At 42.0% G+C, this 24,710-nt stretch overlaps 1 protein-coding gene across 1 annotated transcript; it reads right to left on the bottom strand.

The window, feature by feature from the left end:
• Nucleotides 1-6,796: 6,796 nt before the first annotated feature.
• LOC123425601 lies at nucleotides 6,797-10,727 on the bottom strand. Its single transcript, XM_045109291.1, has 7 exons — nucleotides 10,182-10,727; nucleotides 9,430-9,516; nucleotides 9,078-9,332; nucleotides 8,816-8,980; nucleotides 8,348-8,401; nucleotides 8,072-8,218; nucleotides 6,797-7,379 (listed from the first exon to the last, which is right to left on the bottom strand). Exons 1-7 carry the CDS (start codon nucleotides 10,710-10,712, stop codon nucleotides 7,002-7,004), a joined length of 1,617 nt encoding a protein of 538 aa, XP_044965226.1. The 5' UTR covers nucleotides 10,713-10,727; the 3' UTR covers nucleotides 6,797-7,001.
• Nucleotides 10,728-24,710: the final 13,983 nt, after the last annotated feature.

Genomic DNA, 24,710 nt, shown 5'->3' on the forward strand with positions numbered 1-24,710 from the left:
GGTCGGGATCTCGGGCAGCCTGCCGGCGTCGTCGGAGGGATCGAAGAAACTGACGAAAATTTCAGAAGCCCGGGCTTATATATCAAAGCCATTGGTACCGGTTTGTGGCACCTACCGGTACCAATGCCCCCCTTTAGTCCCGGTTGGTTCCACCAACCGGGACCAAATGTCACTTTTCAGCAGCCCAAAGGGCGGGAAGCGGCGGCCTTTGGTCCCGGTTGGTGGCAACAACCGGGCCTAAAGGGTGGGCATTGGTACCGGTTGGTGCCACGAACCTGTAGCAAAGGCCCATGTGCTGCCCGCGTCGCGGCCAAAGTTTAGTCCCACCTCGCTAGTTGAGAGGGGCGCGTAGTGGTTTATAAGCCCCACTGCCGCACCCCTCTCGAGCTCCTCTCCACTGCAGGCTTACGGACCTACTTGCTAATGCTTTGCTTGATGGGCCTTCTGGGCCTACTGCGGGCCTGAATCCTGGCCCATGGATGGGTTTCTAGTCGTATTCATGCCGTGGTGGCAATGTTTTTATTTTTTCCCAGTTTTTTTGTTTTCTTTTTTGCTTTATTTATTTTATTTCTTTTTTGCATTGGTACCGGTTGCCTGCCACAACCATGGTGCGGTTGAATGTTTAGTCCCACCTTGCCAAGCGAAGGGCTTCCGAGCCTGTTTATAAGCTCCGCCGCGGCTGCAACGTGGAGAGGAACGACTTTATAGAGAAAATTCATCCTAAATTCAAAGTATTAGTTAGCGCTAACTAATACTTTGAATTTAGGTTGAATTTTCTCTCTAAATTCACATCTATTTTTTAATTTTTTTCCATTATTTTTGTTTTGTTTTTTGCTTTATTTTTTTTTGTTAACTTATTTTGTTTTGTTTCTCCTTACAACAAAATACTTATTTTTTTTTATTTTTTTTTCTAATTACTTATTTATTTTATTTAATGATAATTCTTTTTGCCATTAAAGTTTCTAACAAAAAAGTTCTTTATGAAAATTCTTTTTGCTTTTAATGATTTTTAACATAAAATACTTTGATAATTTTAGTTGCATTTACTCATTATTTTTTCTTTTATTTTTTGTTTTTTTATTTTGTTTTTTTTCTACTTAAATTCAAAGTGCTAGTTAGCTTATTTTGTTTTGTTTCTACTTACAACAAAATACTTATTTATTTTATTTTATTTTGTTTATAATTACTTATTAATTTTATTTTATGATAATTGTTTTTGCTATTAAAGTTTCACTCATATATGGTGGACACTCCCTCACCTGATTTTTCGACCGTCGATGATGGCCGCTATTCCTTCTTCCCCTAATGCATAACAAATATCTAGCACAAGGAGAAGAAGGAAGAGCGACCCCATAACAACAGCCGGCATTCTTCTTCTCTCATATGCATGAGCTAGAGTGGCAACAGCATGGCATGCATGCTCACACCTCAACGCCCAAAAACACAGGAGAGGGGTGGGAGGGGGAGGGTTTATATAGACAATCCTTTAGTCCCAGTTCGTATCTAAAACCGGGACTAATAACATATGCGGCATGCCATGTGTTTGCGCGACACGCCACGTGGTTTCGCTGGATCTTTAGTCCCGGTTTTTGTCCTGAACCGGGACTAATAACATATGCGGCACACCACGTGTTTGCGCGTCACGCCACGTGGTTTCGCTAGATCTTTAGTCCCGGAAACTCGTCTCTTACAAAGGGATTTCATTTTTTTGAACTTATTTGAACTGCATAGTTTTTCTGTGTTCAAAATGCACCATTCAAAGCCACATCATCAATTTACAACCTTTTCTGACTTCATTTTTTATTTTTCATGCATTTAATGATTATTTTGAGCTATAAGACCATGAAATTGAAAAGTATTTGAAATGAACTCTGAAAAGGTTCCAAGTTGGCATGGTATCATCATTTCACACACATAGCATGTGCGAGAAAGTTGAGAGGGTTACAGCAAAAACTGGATGCACTTCGTGTACAAAACGGGCAATCTCTTTTGAAGTATGAGGGTTTCATACGAAAATTCGTCTGTTACAAAGGGATTTCATTTTTTTGAACTTATTTGAACTCCATAGTTTTTTTGTGTTCAAAATGCACCATTCAAAGCCACCTCATCAATTTACAACCCTTTCTAACTTCATTTGTTATTTTTCATGCATTTACTGATTATTTTGAGCTATAAGACCATGAAATTGAAAAGCATTTGAAATGAACTCTGCAAAGGTTCCAAGTTGGCATGGTATCATGATTTCACCCACATAGCATGTGCGAGAAAGTTGAGAGGGTTACGGCAAAAACTGGATGCACTTCGTGTACAAAACGGACAATCTCTTTCGAAGTATGAGGGTTTCATACGGAAACTCGCCTGTTACAAAGGGATTTCATTTTTTTGAACTTATTTGAACTCCATAGTTTTTCTATGTTCAAAATGCACCATTCAAAGCCACATCATCAATTTACAACCCTTTTCGACTCGGGCATTAGTCCCGGTTCGTAATGTACTCCAAAGTGCGTCGATCACCGTACATTCATTGGCGGTTCATCTCTATTATGAAATTAAGTATATATCAAAAAACCATTGTAGAACAAAATGAATAGAGAAATGACCAAATTAATACAAGTTCATCATCACATTAAAACCAAAGCACAATAGTGATCAAATGTTATTATTGAAAAATAAATACATAAAGTTCTCTCATAAAACAACATACAACTATGTAAAACATTTAAATGCAACAACAAACGCGATCAAAATCGCAAGTAAGGTAACAATTGACCCAACAGCATAATGATACCAAGCCTCTTTATCAATGGCATATTTTCTAATATTCCTAATCTTCAAGCGCATTTCATCCATCTCCAAGCGCGTTGCATCCATCTTCAATCGCATCGCATCGATCTTCATCTTGCGATCGTCAATGACCTCGGCAACATGCAACTCCATTTCCATATTCTTATCCTCAATCATTTTCAATTTTTCCTTCAAGTATTTGTTTTCTTTTTCAACCAAAGTTAACTTCTCGAGAAGCATTTCTAGGTGGGTTGGAATTTCCGGTTCACATACCTCCTAGATTAAAAATATATGTCACGTTGGTCATCATAATTGTCATAAACAATAAATGAACCAAATAGTTATGAAAAGATAATATATACCACATCTGAATCATAGACAGGACGAGGGCCGACGGGGGCGGATACCAAAACCATCGCACTATATAATAACAAGGAATAATAAAAGTAAGAAAATTAGACAAGTATCTATCTGAAGTCAGAATTTTTTTCTTTCAGAAAGAAGATAAGAACAAGAGGCTCACCACGATGGTGCCGGCGACGAGATCGGTGCGGGCGATCGACGGCGGTGAAGACGGGGCGGGGACGGGGCGTGACGGACTGCTAAATCTAGACAAGTCTCGTTGAAAATGGAGCTCGGAGGTCGAGTTTCGAGAGGAGAAAGCTTAACTAGTGTGGCTCGGGCATTTCATCGAACACCTCATGTGCATAGGAGGTGAACTAGAGCACCCAAATGCCCTCCCCTCGCCGGCTCGACAAAAACAGAGCACTGTGGAGTGCTCTGCCGCGGCGGTGGGTATATATGTAGGCAAGTTATTTGTCCCGGTTCGTGGCATGAACCGGGACTAAAGGTTGTGGGCCAGCAGCGAGGATCATTGTTCCCGGTTCGTGGCTCGAACCGGGACAAATGGTTCCACACGAACCGGGACCAATGCCCACGAGGCCCCGGCCGGCCCCCTGGGCTCACGAACCGGGTCTAATACCCCCCGTTGGTCTTCAAGAACCGGGACTAATGGGCTGGCCAGGGCCGAACGATAGCCATGTTTTCTACTAGTGTTCATGACATGGGTTATGTATACACATAGTTTCATTTTTGCGTGTAATGCACTCGTATATAATGCCGATATACGTGTTGCTCTGGGTCCAATACATGTTCCATGGAGTCCGTTAATAATGGAGAACAAGAACGAAGATACACATATAGAATGGATGAGCAAAAACGATTCATTATGTCATTGTTGTATTGTTCTTCTTAGTTCCTGTTTCTTTTTATCTTTCCGTCCCTTGAAAAAGAACATCCTTCTTTAAGCATTATTTCTATCGAGGAAAGAAAAGAGATCATCTTGTGTTCTTACAGATTTAAGGCCTTGAAAGATATCAATATCTGCAGAAGTACATTTGGCGCAAAAAATTACATATTTCAAAAAGGTTCGCTTTATTATATATTTGGTTGTGATCTTGTTTCTTTCAGTACAATCCTTTAATGTCTCGTATAGTTGGGGAATCTCATCTTTGATGTTCGTCTTGCTCTTATTTTTGTACTCACTAGTTACCATGGAATAACTTTTCTTCTCGATAAATTGAGCTTGTCTAATACTCCCTCCGTTCTTAAATATAAGTCTTTGTAGAAATTTCACTAGTGGACTACATACGGATGTATATAGACATACCTTAAAATGTACATTCAATCATTTTGCTTCGTATGTAGACATCTAGTGAAATCGCTTAAAAGACTTATATTTAGAAACGGAGGGAGTATGAAATGGTAGGAAGTGAAATCTTACGATGCACGTGAAAAAAGTGTCTGCATCCTCAGTATAACTTGGTTTGATAAGAGGCAACACTGTCTCTAAGGTAGGTCTCACATGTGATGCTTCTAACATGACAATCTTGCAGAGTTGGCATGTAACTCTTGGTCCCACCACTGCCTCTAAACATGATCATTTTGTTTGCAATATTTCCCATTTGTATGTGTTCACAAGCAAATAAATATATTACTATTCTATTTATTAGATGCATTCTCTATTTTATTTTTCTTCCTTAGAGGCAGTTGTGCATAGTTTATAGAGGCAACCTTAGAGGCAGAAATAACATTATTGCATGCTCTAACTATTACTTCCTCCGTTCCTAAATATAATTCTTTTAACAGATTTCACTAAAGGTCTACACACGAAACAAAACGAATGAATCTACACTCTATAATATGTCTATATACATCTGTAGGTAGTCCATTAATGAGACATTTTAAAAGACTTATATTTAGAAACGGAAGTACCAAGAACATCCACAATGTATGAGTTATGCTACCTCTAAGCCCCATCTCCTCCCTTTTAGAGACCGTCTCTATACATTGCGCCACTTGCCTTTGCCTCTAGTATCGCCTTAAACAACTAAAAATTCAGCCAGTCCCACTTGTCAGCCTCAGGAAGACATAAGAAAGTCCAAGAGAATGGTGGTTGGTTGAAAGTGTGGTGCTATTCAACCTTTAAAAAAAACATGCAGGGACAGGGTTGCCAGTCTCTATACATGTATACCCTGAAAAAGGGCAAAAACCGACGAACACACCACGACATATGCGGCGGCAACAAGAGGTTGGCAGGCGGAGAAGAACCGGCAAAGGCACAATCCCTTCGGAGGAATCTCTCACGTATGTAAAAAGGAAAAACGGATGCACTGATGAAAACCAGTGACCTTTGGCTTTGGGCAAACACAGGAGGCCGCCATGAAAGCTGCCCGTCCATGATCCATCCATGCACCCTCCCCTCGTCGTCGTAGCACCATGCATGCATGCATGCATGCATGCATGTCTAGCAAGCGGCCAGCAGCGGCACTCACAGCAGGCAGGCATGCACCACTGCAGCAGCGAGAGAGCCTGGCACTGCACTGCACTGCACTGCGCTTTCGACTGCATGCATGCATGCATGCCCTGGATTCTTGCCGGTGCAATTATTTTCCCGTCGAATCCAACCAAAAGTGTGCGTGGCCTTTTCGCCATGTGAACCTGCCTTGTTTTCTCTAGCCTAGGCCAAGTTTGGCGGCCGCGCTCGTGAGCCGTAGCCGGCAGCCGCGTAATGTACGTGGGTCCGAACTGACGTACGTACGTGGCTTGCCCGCTGGATCCACATCTCCCGTAGAACAGAACGGAGGACGGAAAAACACTAGTAATCCATGCTGGTCTGTTGCTTTCAGCCGCTCTGTTAACACAATCATGCACGTCGCATCGCATGGGCACTTGATAGATATCCTCTCGGGCAGCCAGCTGATCATCTTCATAGCCCGGTTTTCACTGCTCAATTTCAGTACTACAGTTTATAGCCTATTTTCAATTTCTTAGAAGAATGTGTGCATGAATGTTGATGGAGAAGAATGGGACGTGTTGACTTGGTTGCGACGGATTGAGCTGGAAGCCACAACAAGAGCACTAGTACGACTAAACCTTCCACTTAGTGAGTCTCAAGATAAGAAAACCCCATCCATTACAGCATGGCCAGAAGAATTCAGAGTCCAACCCAACCCAACCCAACCCAAGACCAACACCGGAAATGCGGTGGTCAATCAAGTTAGGCACCGCAGGCGCAAGTGCTACCGGCACAAATCAGCGCAACCAATACGTACACTCGCTTGCGATGTGAGCTCCACCTGCACGCACAAAAAAAATGCAGCACTTGCTCTAATCTTATTTTTACTGCAGCCACTTTTCCAGGCGATGTGATGACGAGCCAGTGTGCCACCGAACCGCACGCAAAAAGTTGGCATCTTTGCACATCTTCCAAGAGCTAACGCTTGGTTACACACTTTTCTCCAGAAATCAGAATACAAAAACACATGCTGGTGCTCACACATGCACACAACTCAACAGAGGGGTTGGTTGGTGACCATGGGAGGAATAGAATAATCCGAGGCACAAGAGAACCCAAACCAAACAGGCCTGTTTCTCTTCAGAAACTTGACCACACTCCTCCCCAGAACGGAACCCAGACCAACATCTCTCCGAGGCAGAGAACAAACCCACATGTCAAACACTTGCCTTACCTTACCTAGAAATTAATCAACTCCTCGAACCAAAACTTGAAACCAAAAACCAAGACAAAAAATATGGAAAAAGAAGAGAGAGAGGTGTGAACGAACTAATTTACTGGACAATACATGGGCGTCAAGGGGGTGCGTGTTGTCGTCTTGTTAGGGCATGGATGGCATTTTAGTTCATCACATTTCTTGCTATGGACAGTTGGGGTTCTTCCCGGGGCCCCCGTAGTAGAAGTAGGTGCCCCAGTCGCCATTGTTGCCGTTCTGCACGTCGTAGCAGTTGGACTGCTCGGTGAAGGACCCGATCCCCCTCGGCGCCTTGAGGTTGTTGGACGAGTCCACCACCTGGATATTCTTGAAGTAGCTCGACTTGCTGAACCCCTCCTCCGGGAAGTGGCCGCTGCCCATCTGCGTGGACGTGTGGCTGCCGTCCGGCTCCGTGTTCACCACCTCGCCGCCCCACTCGATCATCGACGCGCTGTCCGCCAGGTACGAGAAGAGGAAGGACGGCCAGTAGCCCAGCACGTAGTCGTTGCCGAACTGCAGCCACCAGTTGCCCTCCTTCGGGTCCTGCACGATTCGCGCGCGCATAGTTGGTTAGTTAGCGGATAGGATCATGATCAGGAGATAGATGTTGGTTAGCTTCCTTTTCTGTGCTATCATCATAGTATCATGCACGGGCAAAAAATAAAGCTAAGTGGTGCTCCTCCGTTATAATGCACTATGGAAAAAGGTGGCCCCCTTTCATGAAAATGCTTTGGAACTGCTTTTGAAAATGGCCAGGGAATATGATCTTGTTGCCTGTGCAAGTGGCAAATGATAACATAAATGGCACATGGCAATGCCGGTGGCAAGTGTTTTGTTTTCCTTCAGAAAATGAGTAGGAGTAAGCAAGTGCTTTGGCTGGCAGAAGAGACATATTTCAAAATTTCGATCGCAGGGACGATGATGATATTATATAACAGGAGAAGCATGAACACAAGGACGAATATTCTTGAATTTTCAAGTGTAAACTATAGCAAGCATAAGTGTGTGAGTGTGTTAGCAGGGACAGACATAGATCCAATACTACTACTTGTGTGAGGACAACTGTGAGAGCGTCCACTGTCCCCAAAAAAGGACAGAGCCACGGTTGTTGTGGCCTTGACATAAGCCTCGAGAAAGACCAAGAAACAGGTGGGCATGCACCATACATGCATGTATAGATTCCTCCGGCCCCATTCACGAATCTGATCGGCATGTGAGGGGCGCTTGTAATTTACCTTCCATACCAAAATGTTGATATCATATTGGGAGCCACCATAGTTGGAGATAGGGAAGATGCTCGCGCCCATGGCTATCTGGTTGTTTGTCTGGATGAACCCCGAGCAGAGCAGGTTGTAGCACCCTGTTGCCTGATACGCATCGCTCTACAGTGTTCACAACAGCAATACAAAAGTCAGTACTCAGGCCATTCCAAAAGATGGGTATGTATGTATGTAGATCTAAGCAAGAGGACAAGAGGGGGATTGATTGAAAGGAATGTGATGTTATCTTACAGTCCAGTAGGTGAAGAGCCTGGTGTTGTTGTCTCCATACAAGTCTGGGCTAACCTGAAATTTTGTAGAGCACATGAATGAGCCACAAGGGAAGAGACTAACTACAGAGTCACAGCTTAATCAATCCAGCATCATAAGCAGTACGAAGTGCTGCTAGTGTATACAGCTCAGAAAGAGAAATGCTATCAGAGAAAATGGAGAATGTAGCCCAGTCTAGCTTCTAGCCTTCTATTACTAGCAAAGTGTAAGGGTCCTTTCACCAGTGCACATATCACTATTGCAACACAGAAGAAATTATTGAACGCATGCTGCAAGGAGGAAATGCTCCTCCTCATAATTGAGAGCATGGAAGGAGGAGAAGAAGAACAAAATTGGAAGCTGAAGCACAACATTTATTGGAACTTTTTGACTACTGCTAGGTGGTTTTCTTTCCCCCCATCTCATGTAGTAGTATGTCTGAGCTCTCACCTGCCATCCTGCTTCAATGCTGTTGAGGTCCTGCCCAAAGGAACCCCCCAGGATCCAAAGCTGGGAGAGGCTGAACTCGTTGCCCTGCTGAATGCTTGGCTGCCACACGTTGATGGTGGCCTTGGCTCCATAATACTTATCCCCCTCCACATATGCTATCGCATGCTGAGACAGAGTCAAATGACAGGGTTAAACGAATCAGTGACCACTTGAACAAGCTAGTGTAGTTACTTGCTGAATCTTGAATGGGGCATTGTTGTACCTGGTGGCCATTCTCATTGAGCATGGCAGGGTCGACAGATGAGGGGTTTGGGATGCTCAGGTGCGTCTTCTTGCCATACCTCTTGATAGAGCTGGCCCTGAAGACGTCCTCCTTCTTGGTCCTCCTGATTGGGATGGTGTTCTCTTGGCACATGCCGTTCTGGTGCCACATTTGGGTGATGGTCTGAGTGTGCTGCTTCTGGGATGCGACCTTGGATTCATCATACAGGCCTTCTGGGTGGTAAGCAGGCCTCGTCTGAAAAGTGCAGCACCACTGAGTGTTAGTATCCATCATAATGTGTGGGGGAGAAGCTGTAAAAAAGAGGCAGTAGTGGTGGTGGAGAGAGAGGAACCTGGATAGTATGGTTCTTGAGCAAAGGGTGATCGAAGGCAGGCTGGCTGGAGATGGGCACGCAGTCTATGATGTCGCCATCCGGGCTCTGTTGATTTCTCAGAATCAGTTCTTGCAATAACTAGTTGATTCAAAAAACAAAGGCATGGTGCTAAATTCAGTAGAGGAGTGCAGATTAGAAAATGCAGCATTGGCTTCAGAGTGTCAATCACACAACAGCTATAAAAAAACACATCCAAAATTGTATATTTCGAAGGAACTGAAAGAAGAACACTAGTAGCAAAATATTGGTTTGGCCCAAAAGTGACTGCTGCAGTTCTCTGTCTCCTCTCCTCTAAAGAAAGGAAAGCGAGGAGGCAAAAGCAGGCGTGGCTCCTTTCAACGTCGAATGAACCCAAGAAGCACGGGCACCCATAAATCTCCCCCCGAAAGCCAGCCTTTTCCCTCCGGCGACGGAGAGAGGGATTAAATGCATTGTCCTCGACGGATGCACTTGAGCGAGAAGAAGCGGTCAATCAGCGCCTTCCAAAGCGAGCAATGCAAGCGCGCGCATGAAGCCCATTAAAAGGCCTCGCCTTTCTTCGACTTCCATGCCGAATGCGCACCGTCTCTCTTTTCTTTTCGTTCATGGATTCATTCATTCGCTTGGGCGAGCAAAGCAGCAGCAGGTTGAACGCGCGCCGTCGTTCTTGGGAGGAGACGAGAGGAGAGGGGACGAGGCGAGACGAGACTAGAGGGGTGGCATGGATGTACCTCAATGCTGGCGAGCGGCGCCTTGTTGAGACGCTTGAGGTGGTACTGCACCTGCCGGTGCCTCAGCAGCTGCCTCCGCCGCGCCACCCCCCTGCGGCCGCTCCCGGCCGCCGCCGCTCCGCCCGCGCAGCAGGCCAAGAGGAGAAGCGCCGCTGCCATGACAGCCGGTACAACGGCGAGGCGGCGGCGGGAGGACGAGCGCGCGCGCGGCGCAGCAGCCATGGGCACGGGCCAACCGAGCGAGCGCACCCACGCACGCACGCACGCAGAGTCGCACCCACGCGTGCTTTGCTCTGCTCTGCTCTGGCCGACGGACGGGACGAGCAGCGGAGCAGGAGGACACGGGGCGGAGGAGAGAGATGGCGCACTTAAAAATCGGCCCGTTGGTGCCGTCGCTTTCTCGCTTCGGCAGCCGCGCCCGCCCGCCCGCTGCCCTCTCTCGCTGCGCAGTGCGGTGCGTACGAGCACGAGCAGAGTGGGACGGGGGAGGGAGAGAGAGAGAGGGGGAAGGAAGGAAGGAGGAGCAGACATGGCGTCGCGTCGTGGCGTTTAAAGCTGGGACGGGAGAGGCCGGGCCAGCCTCGTCGTGCGGGGCCCGGCGTCCAGTGTCCCGCTGCGTCGCACGGCCGCCGGTGGAGGTGGAGCCCAGCCGGCGCCACGACCGTGGTGTGGTGTGGTGTGCGTACGCGCGGGGTTCGGTCACAGGATGTTTGCTTGAATCAAGAGGAATGCCCGTTGGTGCACCGTGCGCGTGGGGAAGGGTACAGTGGTTGATCGACGGGTGCGAGGAGTTCGCATGGACTAGTACTACTCTGCATCCATCCTCGCCTACCCGTTTCTCCTATGGCACGACCTTTTTTTTCTTACCTGCGAAGAAGACTAGTGCACAAATGGGACATGTACATTTGTACATCCTCCGTCCCAAAATAACCATTTTAATTTTAATATAATTTTATATTAAAGCTAGTATAAAATTAAGATACTTATTTTAGAACAAAGGGAGTAGTATTTTGTTTTGATACACCCATTTGAAAAGTTTACGAATTTCAATGCCCATAGAAGATGAAGATTGGGAAGTATGCGTTCAGTCAAGAAGGATGATATAGTCTTTTTATCGAGATCAATCTATTCAATACGTTTGATTTGTTTGCTAATATGATGATAGCCTATCTAATTAACTTTATGGTTCATGCAAACTTTTAAGGGGGTGTACTAAGAAAAACTATAATTTGTCTCGTGCTACCAATGTGGAATGCAACGGATCCAAAATAGATATATACATGTGCAAAATATATAATTCTGTATTTTATACATAGTATGGATGAAAACTTTGTGGCATTTTTATCAAATTTATTCCTCTCATTTGTGTGGATTTGGATAAGAAAGGCTGGTCTAGATAGTCTAAGGGTTTTCTGCAATGTGGTCCGGAATGAGGAGGGGGGGGGGGGGGGGGGGGTAACAAAAATACAATAATTTACATCTCACGTCAAGTTCAGCAAAGTCGACATAATCCTACACAATCTTTTAAGGCCTAGAGCCTCTAAGTTTAGACGTTGTGCGTGTTGAGATGAAGTGGGTTCCAAAAAACCGCCTCTGTGGGAGGGAAATTTCAGCATGTTTCTTCCTCCCACGCCCAAGCCTATCAATGGTGAATAAGAGATCATTTTACATGGTTCCCGTGACAAATTTTCATATGAATTTTTATAGATCATGGAAAATTGTTATTCATTTTTAGAGATCATTTTGTCATGTCACCATGTACAACTTATGGTTCCATTTTACTGTCAATTTTTTGCTACTAGTCCATGATAGCTTTTGCTAGTAAATAGTTGTCATGTCAAAACTGCTATGAATTTTGATATACCATGGTAATTTATTTAGTAACTAGTTGTCGTGAAGCTTTTGTTTAGTAAATAGTTGTCATGGCAAATATACATATCGTTTTTGCCATGCCAATCCACTATGTTGTCTAAATCTGCCATGTATGAGACATCTTTAATTGCATATCTTTAATTTTTTTAATAACAAATGATCTTTAATTCATACAATTTTACTACATTTCTCATGAATCACGCATCTTTTAATTTCCCGTACCATGTCAAATCATCATGAATTAGAGATCATTTGCATTGGCATATATCATCAATTGACATGCAAATTTACAATCTTTAATACGCATCATCTTTATTTTTAGTAGATAGTTGTCATGGCAAATTTTGATATGAATATGCTATGAATTTTCATAGACGATGGAAATTTTTTATTCATTTTATAGATCGTTTTACCATGTCACCACGTTCTACTTTCGCTCCATTTTAGGGTCGATTTTTTGTTGTTGATCCATGATAGCTTTTATTAGTAAATCGTTGTCATGGCATAGCTGCTATGAATTTTGACATTACCCTAACGATTTATTTAGTAAATATTTGACATGATAGCTTTTGTTTTAGTAAATAATTGCCATGGCAAATTGTTATCCATTGTTTTAAATATCATGTTTCCCATGCCAATCCACTATGTTGTCTAAATTTGACATGTATTAGAGATCTTTAATTACATAGATGTAAAATCTCCATGACAAATGATCTTTAATTCAATCCATTTTTTTTCTAAATTTCCCATGAATAAAATCTTATTTAATTTGATACATACCATGGCAATTATTATTAATTAGATATCATTTGCCATGACAAATTGTAATCTTGTATACCTATCATCTTTCTTTTGGGCAAATAGTTGCCATGGAATTTTTTGATATGAATTTTCAAAAACCATGGCAATTTGTATTCATTTCTAGATATCATTTTTGCAATGTCACCATGTTCTACTTTTGCTTCCATTTCACTTTTGATTTTTTGCTACTAGTCTATGATAGCTTTTCTTAGGAAATAGTTGACATGGCAGAACTGCTACGAATTCTGATATACCATGGCAATTTATTTAGTAAATAGTTGTCATGAACACTTTCTTTAGTAAATAGTTGACATGGCAAATAGCTATTCATTCTTTTACATATCATTTTTACCATGTCAATCCACTATGTTGTCTAAATTTGGCATGTATTAGAGATCTTTAATTACATATATGTATAATTGCCATGACAAATGATCTTTAATTCATACCATTTTCTATATTTCTATGAATTATACATCATTTAATTTCGTATACCATGACAAGCCATTATGAATTAGAGATCATTTGCCAATTGGAAATTATCATTATTTGATATGGAAAATTTATAATCTTTAATACCGACATCTTTATTTTTTTAGTAAAGGGTTGACATGGCAAATTTGGATATGAGTTTTCATTGACCATGGCAAATTGTTATTCATTTTTATAGATCGTTTTGCCTTACCACCATGTTCTACTTCTTCTTCCATTTAAAGTTAGAATTTTCTTACTGCTATGAATTTTGATAGACCATGGTAATTAGTTCACTAAATAGTTGTCATGAAGCTTTTGTTTAGCAAATAGTTGCCATGTCAAATAGCTATTCATTCTTTTAGAGGTCATTTTTGCCACATCAATCCATTATGTTGTGTAAATCTGCCATGTATTAGTGATCGTTAATTACATATCACTAAAATTACCATGACAAATGATATTTAATTCAAAGCGCATTTTATATATTTATCATGAATTAGACATCATTTAGTTTCATATACCATGGCAAACCATTATGAATTAAAGATCATTTGTCATGGCAAATTATCATCAAATGACATGGTTACAATCTTTAATAACTATCATCGTTCTTTTTAATAAATAATTTTTATGATTTTTTTACTATGAATTTTCGTAGACCATGGAAAATTGTTATTAATTTTCACAGATCGTTTTGCCATGTCACCATGTTCTACTTCTTCTCCATTTTACTGTCGACCTATTGCTACTCGACCATGATAGCTTTTGTTAGTAAATTGTTGCCATGGCACGAGTGTTATGAATTTTGATATACCATGGCAATTCCTTTAGTAAATAGTTGTCGTTAAGATTTTGTTTAGTAAATAGTTGCCATATAGCTATTCATTCTTTTATAGATCATTTTTGCCATGTCAATCTAATATGTTGTTTAAATTTGCCATATATTAGAGGTATTTAATTACATATCTCTAAAATTGCCATGACAAATTATGCTTAATTCATACATTTTTTATACATTTCTCATGAATTAGACATTGTTTATTTCATATACCATGGCAAATCATTATGAATTAGAGATGATTTGTCGTGGAAAATTATCATCAATTGACATGGCAAATTTACAATCTTTATTAACTATCATCATTCTTCTTAGTAAATAGTTGGCATGAATTTTTTCAATTTGAATTTTCATAGACCATGGAAAACTGTTATTCATTTTCAAATATCGTTTTGCCATGTCACCATGTTCTACTTCTTCTCCATTTTAATGTTGATTTATTGCTACTCGTCCATGGTAGCTTTGTTTGAAAATAGTTTCCATGGGAGGAGTGTTATCAATTTTTATATGCCATGGCAATACCTCTAATAAATAGTTTTCGTTAAGCTCTTGTTTAGTAAATAGTTGACATGGCAAATAGCTACTCGTTCTTTTACAAATCGTTTTCCCCATGTTAATCCAATATGTGGTCTAAATTTTAGTTACATATATATATATATATATATAATTGTTATGACAAATGATCTTTCATTTATACAATTTTTTCTACAATTTTTTGTTGGATCGCTAGATGAAAAAAGCGGCTGGTTGACCTTTGACCACGACCATGCACGAGTGTTAGGTTGTTGACTATTAACTTTTACATAAATTTCACCAAAATTCATTAAAAAAATCAAAGATTCAAATTTGAAAAAGGTTCCATCAATCACGGAGGGCCTCTTCATCGACCTTGCTGCCTTCATGATGATGTGTGAGTAGTTCACCATGGACCTATGGGTCCATAGTGAGTACCTATATGTCAATCTCTCTCTTTGATCTTCAATACAATGATCATCACATCTTCACTTTGATCCATATGATCTAATTACTTTTGTATGGCGCGTTTGTTGGGATCCGATGAATTGTGGGTTTATGTTCAGATTATTCACGATAATTTTTGAGTCACTTCTGAATACTTATATGATTCTTATGTTCATGACTATGATAGCCTCGTAATTCTCTCCGATCTATTGAAATAGTTTATCCAACTAGATCGGTATTTCTTCGGTGAGGGAGGTGCGCTGTGGTAGGTTCAACCTGGCGAATATCTATGTCCCAGTGATAGAAGGGGACAAGATGCGTCTTTGTGTTGCTGTCACTAAGGATAAAATGATGGGGTTTGTTCATATTGCTTGAGTTTACTTTGTCTACATCATGTCATCTTACTCCATGCATTACTTCGTTCGTCACGAACTTAATACATAGAGATGCAAGCATAGAAGCGCTCTTGAAGTGAAGTAATAGTAATAGGTGTACGCAGGAGTCGGCCTATTTGTTTATGGACGTGATGCCTATATACACATGATCATTGTCATGAATATCGCATAACTATCCGCTTTTCTGTCAATTGCCCAATAGTAATTTGTTTACCCACCGTATGCTATTTTTCCATGAGAGATGCCATTAGGGAAAGCTATTATCCCCGGGTCTATTTACAACATATTGATAAAACATTCATTACCTTGTTGTTATTTACTTGTTTTTATTTAATCTTTATATCTACAATTATCTACACACCTCACTTGCTTGCAAATAACAAGACAAGAGGATAGACAACCCTCTTAACCATGTTGGGTGCAAGTTGTTTGTTCTTTTGTGTGCAGCCGCTGAAGACGGTTGTGGTTGATATTCCTATTGGTTCGATAAACCTTGGTTTCATAACTAAGGTAAATACTTACCCCCTTTGTGGAGTGATAACCCGTTCCTCTTCACAGAAAACCCGACACAGAACAGGAGTATCAGTGACCTACGGTCTCCCTCCGAAGCTTCCAGGTCTTATTTTTGTCCATAAAAACCATCAAAAAGTTTTGTTGCATTTGGACTTAGTTTGGTACTGATTTCCTGAAAAGCCAAAAACATGCACAAACAACAACTAGCACTAGGCACTGGGTTAATAGGTTAGTTACCAAAAATGATATAAAACAACATATAATGATATATAAGTATCCAAGATTGATAATATAATCGTGGAACAATAAAAAATTATAGATACATTGGATATGTATGAGCATCCCCAAGCCTAATTCTTGCTCATCCTCGAGTAGGTAAATGAGAAAAGCAGAATTTTTGTTGTGACATGCTACCTAACATGTAATCTTATTCATGTATGATCATTTAGAAATGATGAACTAATGAACATTAACATAGTAATATCCATGCCCATAAGTAACACAATCATCAACTTTTAAAATATACGATCCCTAAAGAATGTTACTCCTCGTTCATTTTATCATATTAGCATGGCATGGCTCCGTCTTCACCACATAAATACAAATGGCAATATCTAAGATGCAAAGAACACCTATTGGCGGAAGCTCTAAGACTAAAATTTTCATGTGAGTAATCACAATTGAGTCCATAGTAAAGCCAACACTATTTAAAGGGGATGAGGTACCCATGATGATTTGGTTGCTCAAGTGTTTAAAGATATGCCACCAAAATCCTCAACCAAATTCTCACAATAGATTATGTCCAAAACCCTAAACTACCAAAATCGATGGAACCAAGTTCTTCAGTTCAGTCTCACCGAGTTAGCCCCATACAGATCCTATGCCAAACCCTAGCACCTCGATAGAACCGAGACATCATTCGATGGAACCATAAAAAGTGACCAAGTTTCTGTGGTCGACATTTTCAGTTTTGGAATTTCTGAGATTTCATTTTTGGAATCTCCAAAGTGCTGGAGGTGCCAAGGCTAAGCCTAAGAAGTCTCACCGAGATGTTTCATTTTGTCTCACTAAAAGCCAAAAATTAGGACATTTTGCACTTGTCGGTAGCATCGACTTTTAGCTTCAGTGTTGCCGAGTTGGGCCATCATGTTGTGACGGTTCGAATTTTGGAGATGGTTGTATATACCCCTCCACCACCCTCTCTTTTCGAGAGAGAGAGAGAGAGAGAGCACTCAGAATGAACCAACACTTTCACCATCCATGTTCTAGGAGAGAACCACCTACTCATGTGTTGAGATCAAGATATTTAATTCCTACCATATGAATCTTGATTTCTAGCCTCCTGAGGTTTCTTTCCACCCAACCATCCACTTCTACCAAGCCAAATTTTGTGAGAGAGTGATTACGTATTGAGGAGACTATCTTTGGAAGCACAAGAGCAATGAGTTCATCATATCTACACCATCTATTACCTTCTGGAGTGGTGTCTCCTAGATTGGTTAGGTGTGGCTTCGAAGCCTCGAAATCATGTGTAGTTAAACCAAGAAGTTTGTAAGGGAAAGAAGATCGCCTAATTTTTGAAGATCTAACCCGAGTGAGGCTAGTCCTTCATGGATGTAAACCATGCTGGAATAGATAATATTTCTTCTTCATGGACCCGTTGTGGGTGGAGCCCTCCATGGACTCGTGCAACCGTTATCATTTGTGGGTTGGAGTCTCCATCTACGTGGACGTACGATAGCACGACCTATCGAAACCATGCCAAAAATATCCATGACTTCATTGGGTTTGATCTTCCTAACCCTCCTTTACTTGCACTTATAATGCCATTACTTTCCGCTGGAAAACTCGTAGACTTGCATATGTAGGGTGTGCTAAACTTGGTGAAATCAATAAAACTTGCCTATCGATAAAATTGGGGAAAAGTTAAGTTTTAATTTGGTCAAGTAGTCTAATCACCCCCCTCTAGACATACTTTTGATCCTACAAGTGGTGTTAGAGCTTTGGTCTCCATTGCATTGGTTTCACAACCTAGAAGGGAATATCGTCTAGTGAGAAAAATTACCACCATGGAGGTCCATATTTTATGGTACAAACTTTGCTAGTTGGAACCATAAAATTAAAATTAATATTCTTGGACATAACCCTGCCATTTGGTTTTTGTTCGTGTTGGATTGCTAGGTGAATTCTTTGGAGATGGAAAGGAATCAGATCGTGAAGCAACCGTGGAAGGACTGAAGATGTTGCAATACAACGCTCAAGCATGTGACATTCTATTCAACTGCCTATGCCCCAAATAATTCAACAAGATAAGCCACCTTGAGAATGCCAAGGAAATTTGGGATACTTTGGTTGATATGCACAAAGGAACTGAATCCGTTAGGGAATCTAAATTGTATGTGCTTCAAAGTCAACTAGACAAGTTCAAGATGAAGGATGGTGAAGGATTCATGGAAATGTACTCTAGGCTTTCTCTCATCACCAATGAGAATGATAGCTTAGGAAGTGAAGAGATGGCCCACAAATTCATCATCGAGAAGATCCTTATAGCCTTTGATGGAAAGTACGACATCAAGGACAAAGAACTCAAGCCCACATAAGTCATTGATAGGATTGTTGCTCATGAAATGTCACTCAAGGACAAAGAATAGATTCATGATACGTCTCCAACGTATGTATAATTTTTGATGGTTTCATGCTATTATCTTGTCAAACTTTGGATGTTTTGTATGCCTTTTATATCTTTTTTGGGACTAACTTATTAACTCAGTGCCAAGTGCTAGTTCCCGTTTTTTCCGTGTTTTTGACCCTTTTCAGAGGAGGATTTTAAACAGAGTCCAAACGGAATAAAACTTCCGAAAAGATTTTTTCCGGAACAGAAGATACGCAGAAAGCTTGGGAACCAAGGCAGGGAGTCCCAGGGGAGGCCACAAGCCCCCATGGCGCGGCCAGGGGGGCCCGCGCCTCCCAGGCTTGTGGGCTCCCTTGGCCTCCCCTGCCCTAGCTCCTTCGCCTATAAATTCCCTAAAATCCCTAAAAAATCAGGAGATCCACGAAAATACTTTTCCGCCGCCGCAAGCTTCTGTCTCCGCAAGAACCCGTCTGGGGCACGTTCTGGTGCCATGCCGGAGGGGGGATTTGGATACGGAGGCTTCTTCATCAACACCATGACCTCTCCGATGATGCGTGAGTAGTTCGCCATAGACCTTCGTGTTGGAAATATGCCCTAGAGGCAATAATAAATTAGTTATTATTATATTTCTTAGTTCATGATAATCGTTTATTATCCATGCTGTAATTGTATTGATTGGAAACACAATACTTGTGTGGATACATAGACAAAACACTGTCCCTAGTAAGCCTCTAGTTGACTAGCTCGTTGATCAAAGATGGTCAAGGTTTCCTGGCCATAGGAAAGTGTTGTTACTGGATAACGGGATCACATCATTAGGAGAATCATGTGATGGACTAGACCCAAAACTAATAGACGTAGCATGTTGATCGTGTCATTTTGTTGCTACTGTTTTCTGCGTGTCAAGTATTTGTTCCTATGACCATGAGATCATACAACTCACGGACATCGGAGGAATGCTTTGTGTGTATCAAACATCGCAACGTAACTGGGTGACTATAAAGATGCTCTACAGGTATCTCTGAAGGTGTTCGTTGAGTTAGTATGGATCGAGACTGGGATTTGTCACTCCGTGTGACGGAGAGGTATCTCGGGGCCCACTCGGTAATACAACATCACACACAAGCCTTGCAAGCAATGTGACTTAGTGTAAGTTGTGGGATCTTGTATTACAGAACGAGTAAAGAGACTTGCCGGTAAACGAGATTGAAATAGGTATGCGGACACTGACGATCGAATCTCAGGCAAGTAACATACCGAAGGACAAAGGGAATGACATACTAGATTATATGAATCCTTGGCACTGAGGTTCAAAGGATAAGATCTTCGTAGAATATGTAGGATCCAATATGGGCATCCAGGTCCCGCTATTGGATATTGACCGAGGAGTCTCTCGGGTCATGTCTACATAGTTCTCGAACCCGTAGGGTCTGCACACTTAAGGTTCGACGTTGTTTTATGCGTATTTGTGTTATATGGTTGGTTACCTAATGTTGTTCAGAGTCCCGGATGAGATCACGGACGTCAAGAGGGTTTACGGAATGGTCCAGAAACGAAGATTGATGTATAGGATGACCTCATTTGGTTACCGGAAGGTTTTCGTGCATTACCGGAAAAGTTTCGGGCTCATCGGTAGTGTATTGGGAGTGCCGGGAGGGGTGCAGGGGACCATCAGGAGGGGTGTCACGCCCCAAGGGGTCTCATGGGCTATGGGAAGAGATAAACCAGCACCTAGTGGGCTGGAATAAGTTCCCACTAAGGCCCATAAGGTTTGAGAAGGAAAAAACACAAGGTGGAAAGAGTTTCCAAGTGGGAAGGTGGAATCCTACTCCAAGTAGGATTGCAGTAGGACTCCTCCACCTCAAATTTCGTCCAAACCTTGAGGGTTTGAGGCTGCCTCCTCCCCTCCCTCCCTCCTATATATACTGAGGTATTAGGGCTGATTTGAGAAAACTTTTGTCACGGCAGCCCGACCACATACCTCCACGGTTTTTCCTCTAGATCGCATTTCTGCGGAGCTCGGGCGGAGCCCTGCTGAGATTAGATCACCACCAACCTCCGGAGCACTGTCACGCTGCCGGAGAACTCATCTACCTCTCCGTCTCTCTTGCTGGATCAAGAAGGCCGAGATCATCGTCGAGCTGTACGTGTGCTGAACGCGGAGGTGCCGTCCGTTCGGCACTAGATCGGAGCGGATCGTGGGACGGATCGCGGGACGGTTCGTGGGACGGTTCGCGGGGCGGATCGAGGGACGTGAGGACGTTCCACTACATCAACCGCGTTTCTTAACGCTTCTGCTGTGCGATCTACAAGGGTACGTAGATCGGAAATCCCCTCTCGTAGATGGACATCACCATGATAGGTCTTCGTGCGCGTAGGAAATTTTTTGTTTCCATGTGACGTTCCCCAACAGTGGTATCAGAGCTAGGTTCATGCGTAGATGTCTTATCGAGTAGAACACAAAAGTTTTTTGTGGGCGGTGATGTGCGTTTTGCTGCCCTCCTTAGTCTTTTCTTGATTCCGCGGTATTTTTGGATCGAAGCGGCTCGGACTGACATTACTCGTACGCTTACGAGAGACTGGTTTCATCGCTACGAGTAACTCCGTTGCTCAAAGATGACCGGCGAGTGTCGGTTTCTCCAACTTTAGTTGAATCGGATTTGACCGAGGAGGTCCTTGGATGAGGTTATATAGCAATTCATATATCTCCGTTGTGGTGTTTGCATAAGTAAGATGCGATCCTACTAGATACCCATGGTCACCACGTAAAACATGCAACAACAATTAGAGGACGTCTAACTTGTTTTTGCAGGGTATGCTTGTGATATGATATGGCCAACGATGTGATGTGATATATTGGATGTATGAGATGATCATGTTGTAATAGTTAATATCGACTTGCACGTCGACGGTACGGCAACCGGCAGGAGCCATAGGGTTGTCTTTAAACTAACGTTTGTGCTTGCAGATGCGTTTACTATATTGCTAGGACTTAGCTTTAGTAGTAATAGCATGAGTAGCACGACAACTCCGATGGCGACACGTTGATGGAGATCATGATGATGGAGATCGTGGTGTGACGCCGGTGACAAGAAGATCGTGCCGGTGCTTTGGTGATGGAGATCAAGAAGCACATGATGATGGCCATATCATGTCACTTATGAATTGCATGTGATGTTAATCCTTTATGCACCTTATCTTGCTTAGAACGACGGTAGCATTATGAGGTAATCTCTCACTAAAATTTCAAGACAAAATTGTGTTCTCCCCGACTGTGCACCGTTGCGATAGTTCTTCGTTTCGAGACACCACTGGATGATCGGGTGTGATAGACTCAACGTTCACATACAACAGGTGCAAAACAGTTGCACACGCGGAACACTCGGGTTAAGCTTGACGAGCCTAGCATGTGCAGACATGACCTCGGAACACATGAGACCGAAAGGTCGAGCATGAATCATATAGTTGATATGATTAGCATAGAGATGCTTACCACTGAAACTATTCTCGACTCACGTGATGATCGGACTTGAGATAGTGGATTTGGATCATGTACCACTCAAATGATTAGAGAGATGTACTTTTTGAGTGGGAGTTCTTAAGTAATATGATTAATTGAACTAATTGTCATGAACATAGTCTAATGGTCTTTGCGAATTACGATGTAGCTTGAGCTATAGCTCTACTGTTTTTATATGCTCCTAGAGAAAATTTAGTTGAAAGTTGATAGTAGCAAACTTTGGAGACTGAGTCTCTAGAACCGAGGATTGTCCTTGTTGCTGCGCAGAAGGCTTATGTCCTTAATGCACCACTCGGTGTGCTGCACCTCGAGCGTCGTCTGTAGATGTTGTGAACATCCGACATACACACTTCTGATGACTACACGATAGTTCAGTACAAAATACTTAATGGCTTAGAAGCAAGGCGCCGAAGACGTTTTGAAACGTCACGGAACATAAGAGATGTTCTAATGAGATGAAATTGTGATTTCATGCTTGTGCCCTTGTTAAGAGGTACGAGACCTCCGACAAGATTCTTTGTCCACAAAGTAAAGGAGAAAAGCTCAATCGTTGAGCATGTTCTCAGATTGTCTGAGTACGACAATCACTTGAATCAAGTGGGAGTTAATCTTCCAGATGAGATAGTGATGGTTCTCCAAAGTCACTGCCACCAAGTTGTGAGAGCTTCGTGATGAACTATAACATATCAAGGATAGATACAATGATCCTTGAGAAATTCGTGATGTATGACACTGCAAAAGTAGAAATCAAGAACGAGCATTAATGGTTGATGGTTAGTAAAACCACTAAGTTTCATGAAAGGCAAGGGCTAGAAGGGATACTTCGTGAAACAGCAAAACAGTTGCTGCACTAATGTAGAGACCCAAGTCTAAACCCAAACTCGAGACTAAGTGCTTCTGTTATGAGGGGAACGGTCACTGAGGCGGAGCTACCCTAGATGCTTGTTAGATAAGTAGGCTGGCAAAGTCGAAAGTAATATATTTGATATACATGATGTTGATGTGTACTTTACTAGTACTCCTAGTAGCACGAGGGTATTGGATACCGGTTCGGTTGCTAAGTGATTGGTAACACGAAATGAAAGCTACGGCATTAACAGAGACTAGCTAAAGGCGAGGTGACGATACGTGTTGGAAGTGTTTCCAAGGTTGATATGATCAAACGTCGCACACTCCCTCTACCATCGGGATTGGTGTTAAACCTAAATAATTGTTATTTGGTGCTTGCGTTAAGCATGAACATGATTGGATCGTGTTTATTGCAATACGATTATTCATTTAAAGAGAATAATGGTTACTCTATTTGCTTGAATAATCACCTTTAATGGTTTATTGAATCTCGATCGTAGTGTTACACATGTTCATGATATTGGTGCCAAAAGATACGAGGTAATGATGATAGTACCACTTACTTGTGGCATTGCCGCTTGAGTCATGTTTGTATAAATTGCATGAAGAGGCTCCATGCTGATGGATCTTTATACTCACTTGATTTTGAATCACTAGTGACATGCAAATCATACCACATGAGCAAGGCCTTGTTTTCATTGAGATTAAACAAGATAGTAACTTGTTGGAAGTAATACATTTTGATTTATGCAGTCCAATGGGTGCTGAGGCACGCAGTGGATATCATTATGTTCTTACTTCAATGACGATTTGAGTGGATACAAGAGTATTTACTTAATGAATCACAAGTCTGAAATATTGAAAAGTTCAATTCTGTTTCGGAGTGAAGTTCGTCGTAACAAGAGGATAAACTGTCTACGATATGATCATAGAAATGAATATCTGAGTTACGCGTTTTGGTACGCAGTTAAGACAATGTGGAAATTGTTTCGTAGTTCATGCCACCTGGAACATCATAGTGTGATGATGTGTCTGAATGTCATAGCCACACACTATTTGGTATGGTGCATGCTATGATGTCTCTTATCGAATTACCACTATCGTTTATGGGTTATGCATTAGAGACAACCGCATTCACTTTAAATAGGGCACCGCGTATTTCCGTTGAGATGACACAGTATAGACTGAGGTTTAGAGAAATCTAAACTGTCGTTTCTTGAAAGTTTGGGGCTTCGACACTTATGTGAAAAAGTTTCAGTCTGATAAGCTCGAACCCAAATCGGATAAATGCATCTTCATAGGATATCCAAAACAGTTGGGTACATCGCCTATCTCAGATTCGAAAGCAAAGTGTTTGTTTCTAGAAAGGGATCCTTTCTCGAGGAAAGGTTTCTCTCGAAAGAACTGAGTGGGAGGGTGGTAGAACTTGATAAGGTTATTGAACCATCACTTCAACCAGTGTGTAGCAGGGCGCCGGAAGTTGTTCCTGTGGCGCCTACACCAATTGAAGTGAAAGCTGATGATGGTGATCATCGAGCATCGAATCAAGTTACTACAAATCTCGTAGGTTGACAAGGTCGCATACTACTGCAGAGTGGTACGGTAACCCTGTCTTGGAGGTCATGTTGTTGAGCAACAATGAACCTATGAGTTATGGAGAAAGCAATGGTGGGCC

Source organism: Hordeum vulgare, chromosome 2H (genome assembly GCF_904849725.1).
Source record: "Hordeum vulgare subsp. vulgare chromosome 2H, MorexV3_pseudomolecules_assembly, whole genome shotgun sequence".
Lineage (NCBI taxonomy): Eukaryota > Viridiplantae > Streptophyta > Magnoliopsida > Poales > Poaceae > Hordeum > Hordeum vulgare.